Source organism: Stegodyphus dumicola, chromosome 4 (assembly GCF_044657685.1).
Source record: "Stegodyphus dumicola isolate Sdum_Otavi_A_Nest chromosome 4, ASM4465768v1".
Lineage (NCBI taxonomy): Eukaryota > Metazoa > Arthropoda > Arachnida > Araneae > Eresidae > Stegodyphus > Stegodyphus dumicola.
The window spans coordinates 255,145,948-255,167,444 of record NC_140771.1 but is presented as its reverse complement, the minus strand read 5'-3'; the positions used below and the strand labels follow the sequence as shown (position 1 = coordinate 255,167,444).

The window sequence follows — 21,497 nt, the reverse complement described above, 5'->3', positions numbered from 1 at the left end:
TATTTTGGCCATTTATTATACTATGTTTTGAATCTGAAAAATAAACAAGGTGCAATGCTATAAAGCACAATTTACGAAACAGTTCTTAGCAAAAGCAAAATTAGCCATGTAAAAATGTCTTGTTTTTAATTTTTTCATAGTACGAGTTTTTCCCATGTAATTGTCTCAATATTCAAAATCCTCAGAATGTGCATCAGTTTTCTCTACAAAATTAATTTTATACTTTTTCCTCCCTTTTTTTTTTTTTTTTCCCAAAATATTTCTGGCTTTTTGCTGTTACAGAAATGGTAGAATAATTTTTCTTTAGGAATCTAGACATTGCAGCTTGGAAAGTTTAGAAGGATTTAAAGGCAAGATTTATGAAAACATAATAGTTTTGAATGCTTTACTTCTGATATTTTCTTAACATTTTTATCTTCCCTTTATTTTCTTTACGTTTCACTAGACACAAGCACGGAAAATATCAAAAATGCTTCTAATCTTATATGGACAGGCATTATAAAAAAAGAATTTCTTTATTAATAAAGAAATTGAAAATACAATTTAAAAAATTAATCAAGTATGTCTTTAATGCATATTACACAGGGCTGGTGCTAGGCATTTTTCCACATGATACAATCTCTGTGGATGCTAAATTCTGCTGCCTTGTGCCTTTCTAAAAGTTTTGCCATTTCTCGATTTTGTTGCTCGGTGTATTACTAAATTCTAATAATTCTGCCACACCAGCTCTGGAACCGGACCTTACCATATATATTTCATGTTTCTTCTGAATATTCATATTACTAAAGAAATAAAATTAACAGCTTTTTCTATACATTCTAAATGCATTTAGTTTTTTTAGAATAACAGAAATCTTTAATTAAATCCAAAAATTCTAAAATGAAAAGAAAACACAGAAGAAAGAAACTGAATACATAAAGAGAAAGAAAATTATTTTTCAAAAATATGTACGGGTATTATTATGTAAATTATCCAGTTGTTTACAACTTCAACCTTTACTATAATTTCCTATTTCTATTTTCTCACCAGAATGCAAATCACTTGGACAGTTTTTTCAATTTCAGACAAATTTCTTATTCTTAGAAAAGATGCTTAAAGAGAACAAAATCGATAAAAATTAGCCAAAATGTCTGGGAAGGCTTCAAAGACGCATAAATATTTTGTTGAGTGTTGTTGCTAAAAAACATAAATGTTTTCTAGCTTTTAATGTGTTTAAGAATCCAAATGTTGTTTAAGAATCAATGTCTTAAATTACATATATTTTAAACTGTGAAATTTTATTAGATTGTGATTTTAATATGGCTCTTTTAACAAATATTGTTAAAAATAAATAAAATATCTTTATCTCTGCATGTTAAAACGAGTTATTGCCTTTCATAACCTTTCATACTGTGGTCTCAAGATAAAACACAAAAATGTAAAACTTGTTCTTTGCATCTAGTGAGACTTAAAATAATGCAAATCACCTCTGGTGCTTTAGTGGATTATTAGAATCTTAAAGTATGTTAACTGAGTTACAACCCCTGGAATTCTACATGAAGCTACGACACTAAATGTGCTAGACAGAGCCTTGCCAACCGTGTCTACATCAGGCCTTTCATGTTTATTCTTATCAGCTGGTCTCTCTCTAGCAGCAGCGGTGACAACATCCAGTCTTTTATTATGAATCATGTTGCTTATGATCTTGCTTCTCATTTTAACCTATGCAGCTTGACATAAAATCTGCCTATTTACTAAACCTCTAGACTGAGCATGTATGTGACAAAATGAGACATTGAGGGGGGAAAAAAAACATAAAGCTAACTGTTGGTAAAACCTAAATAAAATGTCACTTATCTTCTTTTAAATGTGTCCAATTATTATAAGTATAAAATATTTGATGCTATTTGATAAATTTCATAAAGTTTATTTTATTCTCAAACCTATTATGAATTATAATAAGTATCATCCTACTTACCGATCTATTTTATTTTTAGGATGGTATTACAAAAGTGAAGTTCAGGCATAGATAATATTTTTAATTGAATTTATTCAGTTCTTATTTGCTCATAGGTCCTTAATTTTCCCCATTAATGGTCCTTAAAAGCACTTAATTTCCATGTACAGAAATGTGTACGAGCCCTGTTAGTAACAGATAAGGAAGAATTAAATAACAGTTGAGACTCATAGGTGGCCAAGTGAATATGCTCTCCAAACGCCAGTAGTTCTTTTTTAGTTCAATTTCTAGTTAATGGATGGAGTGGAATTAGTAGCCTTTATTAGAAATAGTAGCCTTTGGAAAAATCTCTTTGAAGATCTCTCTCTCCCTCTCTTATACATTGCCTTAATCAGTTGCAGAGTACCAACAAGTGAAGAGCAACTGTAAAATGCTTACAAATGTATTTAGAGATTCAAAAGACCATTCCGACACAACAAATACATCAGCTGTTGCTGATGAATCAGAAGAGGCTATTCCTAGTGTTATAATGAAATGCAGCAGATGACTAACAGTATTACAGTACAATTAGGAAAGAGATTTGAAAGAAATTTTCTCTAATGTGCTAGTTACATTGCAAATCTGTTGGTGCATATCAATATTTATAGCATTGAGAAGATGCAGCTTTGTGAAGTTAAAGTTGAATATTGCTTGTAATCTTCATTAACTGAATGAGGAATAAGAAGTCTTTCTAATACAGCAGCAACAAACAAATTGGACACAGAGAAATTATTCAAAACATTTGCTGTTCAGAAAGCAAAAAACATGATTTATATAAAAAAAAAAAAAAAAAAAAAAAAAAAACCAGACAGATAAAGTAAAAATTGCATGATTTTACAACTTATGTAATTAATGTTTAAAAACTTCAGTGTAACATGACCAGAAATAATTTTAAATAAAAACCAGACTATTCTTATATATTAGGGGTGGCCAAACTTCATGTCAGTAACAGCTGCATGTCGAAATTCTGGAAAGTTCGAGAGATGCAACAAGATTTCTAAAAGCCACAAATTCATATTTACATTATTTTAAATGCAATTCAATAAAAATGTCTGATTCTAAATAATCATTCAAGGCAGTTTGCCCTCACCATATGATGATGCACTGAAAACAATACAAAGTTTTATGGTGTCTGTTATCTCTAATTATAGCTTGATGGCATAAAACAGGGGCATAGTTAGAGGGGGGGGGGCAAGGGGAAATGTCTATTCATGGGTGCAGCATTTAGGATGAGCCAAACTGATGATAAAAAATACTGTTTTTCAGTTTTTAAATACTTTGATTCTTCTAAAATACCTTTCTGTAAATGTTTATCTATCACAGCAACGCTCATGAAACTTCAGATTCTTCTTAAACATGTGCTGCAGTGACAGGAATAATTTTTCTCCTACTTAAAAAAATTAAACCATAATTTCTATCTATGCTTGTTCCATGGCAAGCTTATATCTGCTGCTCACAAATTTTAGATTCTCGAAATATTCTAAGTGATTCATAAAGCCTTCAACTTCCATAAATTTTTTACCAATATGGTCATTGAATCAACTTCTAAATTATTTTTAACTTGTATAAAATTTTGTATGATATTAAATGTTTCTGATGCATTACACGCATTTCCTGTTCTACTAACAAACCACCTCAGTTTAATTTCTACCACTACTAATGATTCAGAAATTTGGCAGACCCTTCCTTTAAAGCATCCATTGATTCATAAGCAAATCTAACTTTTAAAGATTTTGTACACAATTTGATAGAATCTGTAAAATATTTATTATGTGTAATAAATACCTGTAATATATATTATTATATTTATAATATATATAATATATTATTATATTTATAATCTGTAATATATTATTATTTTTTATGTTTTTGAATAACATTATTAAGTTTCTTAACAAATGAAAAATGAAATAAAATAATTAAAACTGGATATCAATCAGTTTAAGTTTACTCATAACTTTGTAAATAGAAATGAAATAAATTAATTACTTTCTTTTGGTTATTGAATAGTTTTAGTTTACTACTATATTTCATACTTACTGTTATGACTTTTGTATATATGTAAATAATTTTAGTGAAATTATATGTAAAATTCTAGTATCTCTTGTATAATGTAACAAAAAATGCCTCAAGAGATGAAGCTCTGATAGTAAAAGATTACAGGGGCTAACCGTGAGCTAAATGGTCACCTTGCAAATTGGCAAGAGAAAACTAACGATAGTTTTGGGGCCAAATTTGGCAAAGATTTGGTAACATTTTGGTCCGATCCCTGTACAACCGTAATTTGTCTAATTCCTGTGTAACTGTATCCAGCCCTATACAAAACTGTGATAGTATATACTTTCCAGCAATTTTTAGAAATTAAAGGTACAAGAAACTTCCAGAAGGAAGTTTCACGGGCAGAAGAAAGCTTTATAAGACCAGAGAGAGCATCACATCACAGTTTTTAATTCCAGTTGTACCAGTTGATTTCAGAGTATTGAGAGAGCTTCATGTGAACTCTACTCTTTAGATGTGCTTTGCATTGGGTTGCTTTTAACATTCTTAGTAGTTTGACATGCTAACTACTGCTTGTGGTGTGTTTTACTGAGAAGGGCTATATGAATACTTTTGTGGAAAGTTCCAGAACTATAAAGTATTTTTCGTAGGAAAATAAATTTTATCAAACTGTCATCAGTTCTGTGTGCATTCAATCCAATATGAGCCTGTATGCACGTAACAATACAGTTTATTTGCATAACAGTTGCACCACTAGCCTGTGAGAGGCACATGCAGCTTGCCAGCTGTGCTGTGGTAACCCATTATATATCTTTAAAGATTTGTAACATAATAGTACAAATAAAGAAAGGATTAGAAGCAAAACTATGCTGAAAAATATAGTATATGAAAGAGCTTTTTTTTTTCCTCTATGAGTTTTAAAATTTTCACAGTGAAATTAAGTAAATGTGAGCAATTTTGAATTCATTGAAATTACATTTTAGAATTGTTTTATTGAAATGCTTCATTAAATATTGCATGAGTTTTATAAGATTTTTTAATTTTTTAAAATTCATTGAGTTAAAATTAGGCTATTTAGAAACTTATTAATGTAGAAAAGCATTACAAATGTAAGAGCAATCATTTTTTAAGTGAAATGACTGATATCATTAAATTATGTGATATAATCAAAATAGGCAGTAAAAATAAAATTTTAAAAGGGACCCTATGAAAGGAATTTTATTTACAGCATTACCTTTTGTTCCTCCTTGAACTATTTCTAGTTGCGTTTCGACTTTCGTAAAAGTAATTATTACATAGAACGCAGGGTGGGCAAAATGGAACTGGCCCACAAAAGTGTTTTCATAATTTTATAAAAACATTCCTTAAACAGCAACAAAACCTTTCAAAACTGAGACAGACACAACTGAGTATCAGAAGAGCACACACAGACATGTGACAGTACCTAGCTGTTTCAGTGAGAGGTGCAGACATGTTTAACAATGAGTTAAATGCAACACAAAATGTTGCTAATGATTAAACAGTGCACATTCATTTTTGAGTGTTATGCAAATTACAATTCGTGGAAACTCATGCTTAGGCAGAGCTGCTAGGCATGTCTCACAATTTGATAAATTAAGCACAGTGCTGCATCAACGGTGACAGTGAACATTTCCAGCATTTACTGTAAAAGGCAGTTGTCATGTTCATTTACAAGGGTAAATTTAATGTCAGTATTATTTACATTTTTTAGCCCAATTTTATTTTACTGACTCGCTAGTGTAAAAAAGTATATATTTTCTTCTTTGTCTAGATTTATTACTAAGGACATATAAAATTAAGTAAGTGTATGCGCAAAAAAGAATCCATACATTTGCATATATTTTTACCAAAACTTGGAGAGACTGACACAGGTACCTTATTCTTCTTCTTTTTTTTTTTTTTTTTGTTTGTTTTAAAGTAAAAAAAAAAAGGGGGGGCACATGAGCACTTTTGCGAAGTCCCCCAAATCTCTTAAATCAGCATTGGTAAAAGTGATCTCCCCTGGAACTATTTTGTACACCGAAATGCCTCATATTGAATAATATTTTTAATATTACCTAAAATGTGTAACAAACTTTCAAAACATGACAACACATGCAGTGTGAAGCAGAAAGTTTTAAAATTTATCACTTCAGAAACTATTACCCAAGTCTGTTTCATTGTTACTGCACGCACACTGCTTAAACAGTGAAACTTATACATCCCATATAATATTACAAATAAAATTTTAACCATATTATATGGAAATAAACTAATATAAATATTAGATGAGTAGTGAAGACTGCAAAACTGACATATACTCAAGATTTCATCTGAAAAATAATAATCAGATTATGATTCAAATTTTAGCTCAATCAAAAGTCAATTGTTAAAAGTATATGACAGGTTTATTTTCTCTACGAATCCTATTTTTTTAAAGCAAAAATGAACGCAACTTCTTATGTTCCCAAAAATTTACTTAAAACAAGTCATTTCATGTAATAAAATAACATATTTCAAAGTGACATTAAAGGTGATATTATATACTTATATATATTACTGATATTACATACTTATATAGCAAGAAAAGAAAAAAATTAAAATATTTGTTCACATTTTAATTCATTTTCTGTCTCATTCACATAAATTTAATACAATAAATAAACTGACACAATAAAAAAGTGTGAAAAGTGAAATTTTTGTAATATTTGAAAACGGAATGGGGAAATATGCAATGTATTAGAATATACACTGTATTTCAGCATATAAAAAAGATAATAACAAACCTTGTTCCTGGATCGCTCATACTATGCCCATGGTAACGATATGTTGCAACTTCCATGACTAATGGACCTTTCCCAGTTCGGCAAATATTAGCAGCAAATTCCGTTGCTTCTCTGACAGCCAAAACATCCATTCCATCCACCTGGATGAAATAATGCATTGAAAGATTGTGTTGGTTAAGCAGAATATTATTTTTGAAATAATGTGATGGTTTATTAGTAAACAGACTGTAATAATTCCTAACTTTTCCTATGCAGTGTAAACAGTGTATGCAAATTTAAATTACTGTTTTACTGCAATTACAATATATATTTATGCATGTGAATTTCCCCATGTTTTACTATTGTACTCAAATGTTTGTTATGGTATTCTAATTTTTCAATTTTTATCCCTTTTCCTTTGTAACACTATTTCTTGGAACCAATATAATGAATTTTGTGATAGGTTTTGTTCTTTCTGTAGAAATTCCAATCTACCCCATTCCTCTTCTCAGTAACAAAATATCTGAAGAAAGTTAGGTAACCACTGCCAATTGCTCTCGCATTCCTCCTTTCTGTTATCAGGTTTATGGCTGATTTTACCCTACTAGGCAGTGTGGTATAATTATTTTTTACTTTCTAGATAATGATTTATACACTTTAAGTCTTTTTATTCCCTTAAATTCCTTATACACTGTTAACAAAAGCTAAATATAAAAAAATTTTTACTTGCACTTACCCATATGCCAGGAATGTAATCACCTCTAGTATAGTAATCAGTTGAAGCAGAAGCCCTTTCAACACTTGTGCCCATACCAAATCCATTGTTTTCACATATGAATATAACTGGCAAACTCCATAATTTTGCTATGTTATATGCTTCAAAGACTTGTCCTTGGTTGGCTGCACCATCACCATACAGAGCTAAACATATATCATCACGTCCAAGATACTTCAAAGCAAAAGCTATACCAGCTCCAAGAGGAACCTAATTATTTATAGTTACAATGAATATATGTATAAAATACCAAAACAAGTTTCATTGAAAGTTTTTCAATGAACAATTTCTAATACCAGAACTAGTAATAAATTTTTTCTAATTCTAAATTATATTTATACACAAGTTTCCTAATTATACCTTTATAATTTTCAATTATTTACATAAAAAGAGCATGTTTCAAATTATGCATTATAAGAGAATATGCTTGCATAAATTATGCACAGTTTAAAGTTATACCAGATCATATTTCTTTGCTTTAAATTAAAAAATAAAATGAACTTTTAAAGAGGAAACTTTATGTATGAAAAAAAAAAAATCCAGAAACATTTTAATTTTATGTAATTTATACCAATATGAACCAACTTTGAGTAAAACAAAAAAATTTACTGAGGCCACAGAAGACATAGATTGAATAAATGGGGAGTGAACGTCTTTTTTTTAAAATTTAAATTAATAAAGTTTATACTAGATGCATAAATGAGTTTTTTGAATTGATATTAGCAATGAAAAACAAATATGTTTTTTTTTTTCCTCTGCACTTAACTGAAGCAGCAGATAAATATTTTAGCTCTTTAAGCTTAATTTTATCTTGCATTTCAGCACAAATATACAAGACAACATATGAAATTTTATAAATATGTGGAGTGGGGAAGAAGAGAAGTTCGAGAGAAAATTGGAATTAATCATTCAGTAAGCAAAGCTATAGTTACAAGGACTAAAAAGGTCATGTAAAATCTTAAATATTTATAACTTTATTAGAAGATTAAGCTGTTTTAAATATTATTTTAATTGGCAATCAAGTTACCATAATGATGGTACACATTTTAAAATATAAAATAAAGGTATAAATAACTAATTATGAAACTATATACAAGTTCAAAAGAAAAAGTAAAACATATTTAATCCATATACTGATGACATGCTAAAATTTACAATTTTAAAGAGTTAAAGACCATTTACAATTACATATTATACCAAATTATCAATCATCATAAAATACAGCATTATCAATTAAAATTAATTAATTTTAAATTCTTTTCAGACTCTTGGCACTGACATGGGTTTTAGGCTCTTATTTATATATAATATAATGTCATGAAAGGATAATAAGAGGATGATATAGGAATAAAAATATGAAAATAAAGGGATAAATAAAGATATGCTAGGAATGTTAAAATTTTTAAACTATTTATATAAAAGATATTATAGTCAGTATGTTTTACGATTAGGTGTTTTCCTATGTACCAGGCACTACCTTCATATTATGTATGCTTTTGAAGCAATGTATAGCAATGGCCATAGTGTAGAGCTGCTAATAGTGATATGGAAAGATTTCTAGAACTGACAAACAGGAATTGTTAATAAAGCTTGCACTGTTGCAGAGATAGGCTTTTCTTCTGACTGGAAATGTCTCTTACACAACTGAATAGAAAAAAGCTGCAGAAGATGAGGTCAAGTAAATACTGTAAGGATCCTAAGTTTTACTAATGTTTACTTTATTTTAAGACTGTACTATCACTTCTTATTTTCTACTTCTGGCCAGAATTAAATGCTTTAACTTGCTTATGCAAATTGTTTTGCTAACGCCCAAGTATTTTAAATTGTGGCTTTTTGCCAAGAGTGAGAGAGAGAAGGAGATTTAGGACGCGAGCCGCTTGCCACTGCAGTCTTACGAGTTTTCATTCGGTTGCTGTTTGCCTTTAAGGCCAGAGGTTTAGCCCTCTCGATATTTGAAAACGTATTGTAGTTTCAGCAGCTCGGCGTACTACATACGTACCCTTTTAAATAAAAGCCAGTCTTAGTGTTAGGCATTTGTATACTAATTCAAAGTTAACTTTTAGTTAGAGTTTTAGATAGTAGTTTTATATTTTTACATTCAGACCACAAGTGGTTGGTCTCTGTATCCCGAAGTACAGGAGTACCTGTAAAGTAATAGAGAATAAAGAGTTTAGTATACCCTTCCTGCTTGTGTCATCTATTCCACACAATCTGGAACAGAACTTTAGTAAGTTCCGTGTTCTTATTCAGGATGCAGTATGTTCGCAAAGCAAGTGAAGAGGCATACATCTCCTGACAATACGAGGATATAGCATGAGTGTTATTTCATGTTTCATTAGGCTAAGTTGGTACAAGAGAAGAATGATATTGAGGAGCATTACCCTGAACAAGGCAGAAATTTACATCACCTTAAAGAAATCACAAATTTTTATTTCTTCACAGGTGAAAGACTCTTCAGACACAGAGAATCATGCATATTATGCAGACGGCTACATACTGTTCTCTGCTAACTCAGTAACTCAGTTTGGAATGAATTCCATGATTTCTTTGCCATCAAAATACATCTGCAGTACGATCCTGATTTTTAATCTATTCTGACAGGTAGGCCCCTCCCTCCTTGGAGATGAATACAATTTCCAAATTGCAAATTATGAAGTAAGCACTATGATTGGTTACCAATGACAATGCAGTTTGGAAATATCGGATCACTGAGCACAATGGTAATGAAGTTTCTAGCAGATGATCATCTGCATTTCCTATCAGACATCAATATGTGAGGAACCACTTTCTTAAAGGCATATGCTATGTGGTAGTCATATGTCATGAAGTACAAGAGTTGATATGGCTGATTTATGTCACCTCTGAAATTTCTCCAGTTTGTACACAAATTATCTTCACAGGTAATCTCTTATCTATCCAAGATTCTACTGATGTACTGTACTCAGTTCATGTTGTAAGGAAAATTCCTGTATACATGTTGTAAGGTAAACTGAAATTCCTTACAACACTACTGCTAAGTGAGAAAACATTTATCCTACAGGTTACAGCAAACATGGGCCCTTTGGTACAGAATCAGTGGCATTAACCACTATCCCTTCTGGGCAGCACACTTATAATACAGCAGTATTCATTAGAGAATAAAAAAGGGTACTTCATGATTATCCGCCCAATTTTGAAAAGAATTCACTACATAGTGCAATATGTTGGCAAGCTAGATGATCCATAACATATATTTTCATGGCAACCCAGAAATGTGGTTTTGGGCATTTCCAATTTGAAGGTCAATTTTATGATTAGCGCTTGTTTCGATTACTGTTTGATGAGTATGGGCATTTTTTTTGGGGGGGGGGTAAGGAAATGGAATGGAGCTGTAGAGTTTGAAAGCTGATGAAAAAGGAAGCACTGCACTTTTTTTTAAAGAAATATTATGTTTTAGAGAATGCAAAAATTCACATTCCATGAAGCTGTACTTCATTTATTTATTACAAATGCCCAGAAGATTGCCAATGACGCCATTAGTTCTCTAGCCTTCCAATATTTCTGAACTCTACAGTTTAAAAATACAAGTGCAGAGCACAAGTCAAGATGAGTAGTGTGATATCATCCCTTTCTTCATACACCACCTCATAGAGAAATTAATCCACCTTCTTGTATTTTAAACATTTATTGCACACATAAAACTAAATATTAAATTTACACTACTAATAATTTAAATATATACATTAAGTAATACAAATTAATTTCGTTTTCATTTATGAGTTCCACGAGCCTTCCCCTTATCTATGACCTTTCTATAGGTCTCCTTCTTGGAAACTAAACTTTAGGCGCCTCTCAGAGCGAAAGTTAGTGCCCTCGATACATCTTGATGTTTGATGTCACCCATACATCACAAGGCACATCAAAAGTCACCAGGCCTTCCACACGATGCACCCTGGTTAATACTAAATCTGCTATGGCTTTGCCTCCTTCCTTGTGTTTCTGCACATTTTACTGCACTTCATAAATGAGCAAATTTGTGTGTTGATGCCACAATTTTTGCAAGTTTCATATTTTTTTCTTTAAGAGAAAAGAAATACATGGGGAAAAAACAGCATGTGCGATGCTAAATTTATGCAATCCTCAGATTTCCTTTTTAAGCAAAAATCAATCACTGTGCACATGGGATAATGACAGAATATGCAGTGTCATATTTCTGCAACTGTCTGATGTTTTTGAAGCTAAATTCGATTATTGTGTACATGGTAAAAAGAGCAGGGAAAAGTTTTTTTTATTATGGATTAAGTGTTTTTATCATGGATTTCTTTATGTATACTTTTAATTTTGTTAATTAGTTGCTACTTTATGTAATTTTTATTGTGCCACCATTTTTGAAAATGGCTGTTGTTTATCACATGCTAGGTTGGTGAAAAATTAAGTTCTTTTAAAAAGTAAAGGAAAGCCAAGAATTTCTTTTACTTTTTGGAATTACTGGGTGGATTAAAAAGAAACACCAAAAGAAGTTCTTCCATGAAAACAAATTTTAAATAAGCTCTTGTGTATATGAAACATTATTATTCTGAGAACTACTTCTCGTCATACAGAATAAATCAGCAAGGGAAACTTAACATATAATAATATAAAAATATCTTCTATAATAAAATTTACCTGAGCTCCTACAATGCCATTTCCTCCATAGAAGTTATAGTTATACATATGCATAGATCCACCTTTACCTTTTGCACAACCTGGTTCTCTTCCTAAGAAAATTACATAACATTTTAACATAATTTAGTAAAATGTGTAGCTGATTAACTAAAAAATTCTCATTTCAGATTTCAGCTACACATATCCAAAAGTAATTGATTAATTAGTTAGAGCTTATTTGTTCAGTTAATTATTTATTATCAATTAAAGTTTTAACTTCTGTTAATTAAGTGGTTTCTTTGAATGTCAGTACTTGCCTGTACTATAGCCTGTTACTTTAAAACAGGAACTTCACGGTTATTTGCCACTGTCTGATTTAAATCATAACGACAGGAACAAATGCTGCAGAAAAAAGGTTGTCTTGATTAATCCTCCCCCCTCCACATTCCAGTTCCATTTAGCATGTTTTGTTTCATGAAGAGCATGTGAATGAAGGCTGAACTGAACTACAGTCTCAAATGCGATGGAGAAAATAAATGCTTTACGATGATAATGACACGAGTTATTGCAAAATGGAGGGCTGGCAATAGTCTTGAATTGTTGATTTTAAAGTAAAAGACTACAGCCATCAGTGTTTTCATTTGAGAGATACAGGCATCTTGAAGTAATTTTTGAGCATTATTCAAAATTAAAGGAACAAATAACTAATTTATCAATTTGAAATTTATATACAGTATGCAAAAGCATTTTGCTCTTCTGGTGAATTTATGAGGTGAATTGTTGATTTTAAAGTAAAAGACTACAACCATCAGTGTTTTCATTTGAGAGATACAGGCATCTTGAAGTAATTTTTGAGCATTATTCAAAATTAAAGGAACAAATAACTAATTTATCAATTTGAAATTTATATACAGTATGCAAAAGCATTTTGCTCTTCTGGTGAATTTGAAACTTTTAAACTGATTAAGAAAGAAATTATTTAAATTAAGTACATTTTTATTACAAATGGCTAAGATTATTTGAAAGTTAACTTTCTGATGTAGCTGTAAGCATCTTCACTAAAAACTTGTCAGGTGTTTTACCATGTCTAGTTCCATCTCCATGGCTCAAGAGTAAGAAATTTTTTTTTGGGGGGGGAGTTACACTGTTATTTGTCTTTGCATGGCATTAAAAATGGAGGGGTTGAAATTCATGGAAGAGAAACTGAATTTTCTACATTTGTTTGTATTTTGCATAGGTGTTTAAAGTGTCTTGTAGTGTTAGAAGGTCAACTGATTTTAACTTCTAAATAATCTAGCCCCTTTCAGTGGCACTTTCTTGAATCAGAGGCATCATGAGCATATCTGCCAAGAGACTCTAAATGTTCTTTAGTGACTACCACAGTTGCTAATTAATAGTCATATTCTTCTTAACAGTAGTTTTGTCTTAAACATTTACTGCAGAATGAACGTCAGGTTGTCCAAGCAATTTCATCTCTGAGAAGAGGATCTTATTTTCCTTTATTTTATTATTACATAATAATTACAACTATAATATAATTATAATTGCAGCTATAATTAAATTTATCAGTACTTTATGTTGAGGGAGAGATTATTTTCCCTTAATGATACAAAATACTGCCCTTGAAAAATAAAGTTTCTTGGAAACAGACAGACAAGATGAATTGAAACAATCTAGTAACAGCCTTTGGCAAATGCTACCAATGCATGAAATATAAGATCTTAAATGAAACCTCCATGTGCCCTTGCGCACAGCAATTTCTCAGATTACTGTAATTTGGAAAAGCACAAGAATTTTAACTTATCTTTAAAATTTAAGCTATCAGTTATTGACTGAGCACAGTTGATACTTTATTATTGTTACTTATGAGGTTAATTTTAATGTCCTAACCCATTATTTTAAGTTAAATCACTTTTTTTTTTATCAAGCCTCGTTTCATTTCCCTGCCAGAATGTAAATTTTTAGCACATGATATTCAATTTACGAAGAAGGAAGGAAGTACTTAAACGAAAGTACTTTGGAGGGTGAAATAATCAGAGTATGTTCTGCCTGCTTGAAAGCTACGTTGCTACTTTGATTCTCTCAGTTTAGAATTCTGCTGCAGTCCGAGTTACTCTTGCCATTAGGCTTGCTTACGCCAACTTTGGAAATAGCCAGCTTGCACTCTAGTTATACTGTGAAGCTGTCAGATTACCCACAAACTTCATTAATTTTAGGTTATCCATTATTTTTGATTTAAGCTGAAAGTGCTGGCTTCTATAAGCATGAGTTGACCATCTGTTAAACTTATTTGGATTAATAAAAGAGTCCTTTACTCCCTTTCCCTGTGGTATTCACTAGTTGTCTTTTAGAGGTTCGGTCTAATTGTGTGCTCCTGAAGAAAACCAGACCCTATATACTTTATAATTAAAGCTATAATTAATTCAACTATAACTACAGTTACAACATAATGGCATTTAAATTTATGATATAAATGCAAAAGTAATTAAATCTTTGGCTTAATACAGACTAAGCAGTTAAAATTCTTTTTGAACAGCAGTAGACTGATTTGGGTTTGAATTCTGGCAAAGCACCTGGATGTTTGCATATCTTTATGGTTTTCAAATGTGTAACCAAGAATACAAACCATTTTCCCATACTTCCATAAAGTCCTCTACCATGTAAAAAAACAAACTTATACTTTTGCTTAACAAATTTACTCATATTTATTTTTATACAAAATATTTTTTGCATAAACGATCTGCATGGGCAGGAAACCTGCCTTAGCTATATGCTCTGAATTTAATCAATTAATATTAGTAAAATCTAGCAGCAGCTTTTATTGTTTTTGCATTGCGTTGTGAAAATACTAAAACTTGAAATACTGGCAACAACCTGGATTAGCAAGAGTATTTTGTGGTAACTAAAACAAATCAAATCATCAACAAGGCTGACATAACAACACAGAATTAATTTAATTCTAACAAAATTGTTTATTTTACGATTGCTATAAAGTAAAAGAGATAATAAAACATCCTATGTGATGATTTTTTTTTGGGGGGGGGGAACTTCAATACTATTTTATGAAAAAGATTCATAAATTTTTCAGCCTTACTGTTAATACGAATTTTTTTCCCCTTTTACACAAAGATCACTTAAAAGTTTAATTTATTATAGATAATTAACTGAGCAATTAGACTATTAAAAACTCATTAAAAGCTTAATTAATAATTACTGTTGGGTATGTGTAACCAACATTTAAAATAATATTTAATTGAATTAACAACATAACAAATTTCTTTTAAAAAATTTATAAAAACTAGTATTTTTATTTTATGTTTAACACTGGCATAAATCAATGTCTTTCAATATTTATACATGATGAAAGATTATGATTAAGGAGACAGTGAAAAGAATAAGGGTCCTGGTATACTATCAATGGCTCATTTTGTTGATTTACACAATGATGATGATGATATTTTAGTGAAGGGATCAAGATCTTTATAATTTACCAAACTTTAATGAGGCTTTATAAAAAGTTTAAATAAAGAAATAAAAATTTTCATACCCGTTAATTCACACAAAACACCTTTCACACTAACACCTCTCAGATAAGTCCAACCATGAGCCCTGTAAGAAGTAATAACAGCATCTGACTTCCGGATAGCAGCTTCCATTCCCACGGCACATGCTTCCTACGTGTAACAGATATCCTAAAAGTTACTTTTTACAAGCACATAAAAGTACATATGTGAAAACAAAATTTTCCTCCTATCATATATGTAATCAACTCAAGTGAAAAGATAAGTTAAAGACAATCTGAAACTTTTTGTACATTATAATAATATTTTAAAATATACTCTTTTTAGATATACAAGTATTTCAGAGATATCTTTTGTTTAACAACAAAAGCTTCAAAATAGAATAATCACCCTAAAAAAAAATTAAAAAAACAATTCAAAAGGTTCACAAAGATTATAAATAGAAGTTTTAAGGCACAATACTCACAAATGTAATTGAAACTGAAGAAGGCAAAATCAGACCTTTCTTATAACATGGTATTAATTTCACATGATTACGTTCTAATCACAAAACTCACAAAATCAATATTTCATATAATTTTTTTAATGCTGAATAAGAAATATTTAATTTCATTGTTGAACTTGCATAGGGCTGCATATTACTTTAAGTTAAATATTAATTAATTTTATTAATTAAATGTATGGTACATTTTACCAATACATTTAATTAATATTTAACTTAAGGTAATATGCAGCCCTATGCAAGTTTCAGCTTTAATCAACATTAAATGATTTTGTTGACATTTATTGAAATTACTACAAAGTTTTTCAATCAAGTCATCAATGAATTTTGAGAGATTTTTTAAGCATTTACTTCTTTATTCCTTAAATTTTTTCAATCTATTTATATGTTCATTTCACATTCAAAAAATTAATTTTCTTTTCTTTTTGATCGATATTTTACAGCTGTCAAAAATGTATGTTTTACAAAACATACATTTTTGACAGCTGTAAAATATTGCAAGTTTCTTCAAAAAATATTGCTTTTCAAAATGCTCTTATAATAATATATATCTAAGAGATATTTTTAGTCATTTTTTATTTTAATTTTCATATTCACACTTTGGGAAATACACGAAAAGTAATTAGAGAGCACCTACAAACATGTATTTGACAAAATTATGACTACCAGATTTCCAGTCAAATTTCTGCAATTTCATGTATGTTACCTTTGTCACATGATGGCAAACATTGTCATGATGGATTCTTCACCCTCATTACTAATTAGAGCAAGGCATTTGTCTAGAAAGGTAGCCCATAGTTTTTCCTTCCAGTGCTAATAGGAGTTATGTTATCCACCAAGATCATTAGACTTAATGCCAATAATAAACAATATCATATAATATTATTTTCTAGGAGTGACTCTGTGAATAACATACAACTTCACTTTTTCTGCGAGTGCAACTCTTGTTTTGCTAATGTTCCTAAAGTACGTCTTTAGGTACCTATAATGTTATAAAACGATAAATTCAAAAGAGGAGAAAATTTACTTTAATCCTATTAAATTTTAATCTTAACCATAGTGTACAGCTCACATAAAATTAAAAAAAATGTCACATTCCTTTCCAAGCTTTATGTACTGCAGATAGTATCAGGATAAAGTTAAAATTTTATAGATGGTGTATTCTCAAGTGGGTTTATCAAATTCCTTCTGTGCCAGAAAAAGTCAGTTGGAAGAAATTGATGTTTTTACTTATTGAACAGCAATACAATGAAACCCCAGCTGACTAATTTAATTTGTTCCTGAAAGGCATTCATGAACTGAAATGTTCATAAATAGAAACAGTTATTCTCATAGGAATTAATGTAAAATGGATTAATTTGTTCTTGGATCACAGATAATTATTTTAATTTTAAAACAGTACTTTGTATAGTTGTGCACAGTTCAAACCCATTCGAAATATATATATATAAGGTACCTTATATATATATATATAAGGTACCTTAGATATATATATATAAGACACAATATTTAACAGATAAAAATAGATGAAAACTTAATTTTAAAGTAGCTTCGTCTCTAAGTGCCACTTGATTCTACTTGAGACTCACTAGGCTTCTGCTTCAAACAAAATTTGTACAATGTAATTTCTTGTTATTTAAAAATGTTTAAATGAAATATATTGCCACAAAAAATGCTTACGTTGTAACTAGGTACTGTTTTATCAGGCTAATACCATTGTAAGGATCTTAAGTTTTACTAACGTTTATTTTATTTTAAATCTTTACTATCACTTCTTATTTTCTACTTCCGGCCAGAATTATAAGCGTGAAGGAGTTTATGCAAAGTGTCTGGCGAACGCCAAGTATTTAAGTGTGGCCTTTTTGCCAAGCAGAAGAGAGGAAGCCGTGAGTTCGAAGCAGGCCGCTTACCTTAGAAGTTACGCAGTTGCTACTTTGCCTTCCAGGCCAGAGGTTTTAATCCTCTTGATAAATTAAACGTATTGTAGTGTTCACAGTCTCTGTGCTACATACGCTTTCTGTTATTATAAGGCCAATCTTATTCTAAAGTTAAATTAGAGTTTAGTTTTATTTTGATATCTTTTAAGTTAGACCCCGAGTGGAGGGTCATTGTATTCCGAAGTACGGAAGTCATTGTATATAAACAAAAAATAAAGGGTTTTGTATACCCTTCGTCTGTATCCTGTCTACTTACTACAATTAGTGAACATAGCTTTAGTAAGCTCTCTGTTCTAGTCAGGTCATTGTATGTTTCCGAAGAAGGTAAGAAGAAACATTGAACCTGATAGTGGCGCCCGACGAAGAATAACCATGGCCGAGTTTCAAGAAGAACCTGTGCTGCCTGCAGAAACAGCTCAGAATCCAGAAATGCCAGCTGCCGCCCTGGAAGGATTTGGGTATATTGTCCAGACCATGCGTGCTTCGATGAAACCAGAAGCAACGTTTAATGGAAACTCACAGGTAACCAGTTTTTTGGAAAAATTGGATGACCACTTCATGCTCTACCCCGTGCACGAGTTTCAAAAAGTTACCTTAGCTACCAGCGCTTTGAGGGGCCAAGCGCTTAACTGGTTCAAATGTATCGGCAGAAGTCTCTTGGGTCAAGCAGGAAGTCCCACCTATACCTACGAAAATTTCAAGACTGCCCTACTAAAAGCCTTCCCTGTTGTAAGGGATCGTGCGAAATTAGAAACAGAACTTTTCAGTATATATCAACAAAGAATGGAAAACATCTCGAGCTTTATTTTAAGAAAAATTCACGTTTTCAAGCTCTTGTATGGAAACCGTCCGGATCCTGAAATAATTCAAGTGATTTTGCCGAGGTTACTACCCCAAGTGCAAGACTTTATTGAATTGAGAAATCCGACTACACTGGAAAAATTATTTGAGCTAGCAATCCAGTTTGAAAGTAGAAGAACGGCGGACGTCGAAACAAGACGCCAATATCAACAGCGAAACCAATTTGGTATGCCAAGACTACAGCAAACTCAAGCACATGGCTACGGAGAAAAAGCGAATCAGTGGGCAAGGAAACCCGAGCATTCAAAAACAGCCGGCGAACGTCGACAGTTCAATAGCAACCCAGGAAAAAAGTCTCAAGGCCAGTGGAGAAAGAAGGAAAGCACCGAAAGAAAAAATAATTTAAACTAAAACGGATTTCTGCTGACGAGAGGGTGCGGAAATCCGAAGGCCACGAAAACCCCTCTTCCTACAAGTTAAATACAGTAATGGTGAAAAATTTAACTCTTCCGAAGATTGAAGTCTTGGTAAATAATATCCCGGCCACCGCACTCCTGGATACCGGCGCGCAGTGTTCCTGTGTGGCAGAAGTCTTTTTTAGAAAGTATTTTCGCAAATACCGCATATATAATGCGGATAATACAACAGTATTAGCGGCGCAAGGAGAACAATGTAAGTGCGTAGGTAAAGTACCTTTGTACATCCGTATCAAGGACGAACAAGTAAAGGTGATGTTTTTTATAGTAAAGAATTTGCAAGCACACTTAATACTAGGAATAGACTTTCTTTCAGACGCACAAGCTACACTGGATTTTAATGAAGCGTCTCTTAAGCTGACGATGAAACCAGTGCGTGTAGAAAAGGTTGAACCGCCAAGGTTAAATCTCGACCACCTGCCTAATGACGAGCAAGATAGAATCCGACAAGTGGTAAGTGAATTTGCTTCCTTATTTAGTGATATTCCAGGATTTACCCAGGTTACTAACCATAGTATTGACACCGGAGATGCATTGCCGGTTCGTCAAAAACCATACCGGTATGATAAGAATAAGGAAAAAATTATAGAATGGCATATTACCGATATGCTACGTAAAAAGATTGTAACGCCTATCTCAAGTAGTTATGCTAGTCCGGTGGTTTTATGTAAGAAAAATAATGATTATCCTTTGGAGCATCCAAAAAGGTGGAGATTCGCTATTGATTACCGTAAATTAAATTCCATAACGAAATATCCGGTATATCCTTTACCGATTATAGAAGAAATTTTAAGGAACATAAAATCAACCAAATTTATGACAACTTTAGACTTAACGAATGGTTATTTTCAAATAGGGATCAGGCCTGAGGACGTGCCTAAGACTGCTTTTATAACCAAGTCTGGCACTTATGCATTTTTGCGAATGCCGTTTGGCCTTTCAGGCGCCCCAGCAACATTTCAGCGATGCATGGACATTGTGTTAAGACCTGTTCTCGGAAAGTCCACATTTATCTATTTAGACGATATCATTATTACTAGTGATAATTTAGACCAACATGTACAGGATTTAAGACAGGTGTTTTCTTTATTAAATGAGGCCGGTCTAAAAGTTAATGTCGAAAAATGCAAATTTGCAGCCCCTGAATTAAAATATTTAGGTTACAAAATATCGCAAAAAGGGATCGAGACAGATGAATCAAAAATAATCGCTGTACAAAAGTATCCGACTCCAAACACGGCAAAGAAGCTCTCTTCTTTTCTAGGACTTTGTTCATATTATAGGTCCTTTATAAAAGATTTTGCGGCTATCGCTGAGCCATTGTTAAAATTAAAAAGGAAAAAGGCAAGATTCTCGTGGACGGCCGAAGCCAATAGTGCTTTCGAAAAATTAAAACAAGCATTAACGCAAGCCCCTGTGTTGAAATTTCCTGAAAAGGATGAAAATTTAGAAATTTCAGCGGATGCTTCGGATTATGCGGTAGGAGCGGTACTTTCGCAAAATCAGCAGCCAGTGGCATTTTTTAGCCGAACTTTAAATCAAACACAAAGAAACTATTCCGCGACCGAGAGAGAGGCACTTGCAGTTCTGTTAGCAGTGCAAAAGTTCCGAGTCTATTTTGGAAAGGCGCTGATAACAGTATATTCTGATCATGCGGCGGTAACTAGATTGTACTCTGGAAAAAATTTATCCCCAAGGTTAATAAAATGGGCACTCAAGCTGCAAGAATATAATCTGGTAATCAAGCATACCCCCGGAAAGGAAAATATCACAGCAGATGCCCTGTCACGAATTAAATTAGACGAACAGGGTAATACCGTAAAAGTTGCAATGCTGACAGCGTGTACAATAAATTCCCGAGAAACTGTAATAACCGAACTGGGTAAGGATCCTGAGTTTGGAAGTATTTATGGGTATTTGAAGGATCCTGAAAATTTTAGCCACCAAGATATTGTGGCGATAAGAAATAGGGCGGCCCATTACGAACTAATAGATGGTCTATTATTTTATACAAAAACTACGAATTCCAACAACGAATTTCGACCTGTTATCCCAGCTAGTCTTAGATTAAATATCCTGCAAGAGCTCCATGACAGCCCTTTAGCTTCTCATGCTGGTATTCGA

At 31.8% G+C, this 21,497-nt stretch overlaps 1 protein-coding gene across 1 annotated transcript in view; it reads right to left on the bottom strand.

Annotated features, from left to right (window-relative positions):
- Window positions 1-21,497, bottom strand: part of LOC118187526 (putative pyruvate dehydrogenase E1 component subunit alpha, mitochondrial) — a 56,025-nt gene that overhangs the window by 6,830 nt on the left and 27,698 nt on the right. The window contains exons 4-7 of the mRNA XM_035357769.2: window positions 15,684-15,810; window positions 12,158-12,249; window positions 7,475-7,723; window positions 6,760-6,899 (exon numbers count right to left, since the gene is read on the bottom strand). Of these exons, the coding sequence (XP_035213660.1) occupies window positions 6,760-6,899; window positions 7,475-7,723; window positions 12,158-12,249; window positions 15,684-15,810 (608 nt within the window). The remainder of the gene's footprint in view (window positions 1-6,759; window positions 6,900-7,474; window positions 7,724-12,157; window positions 12,250-15,683; window positions 15,811-21,497) is intronic.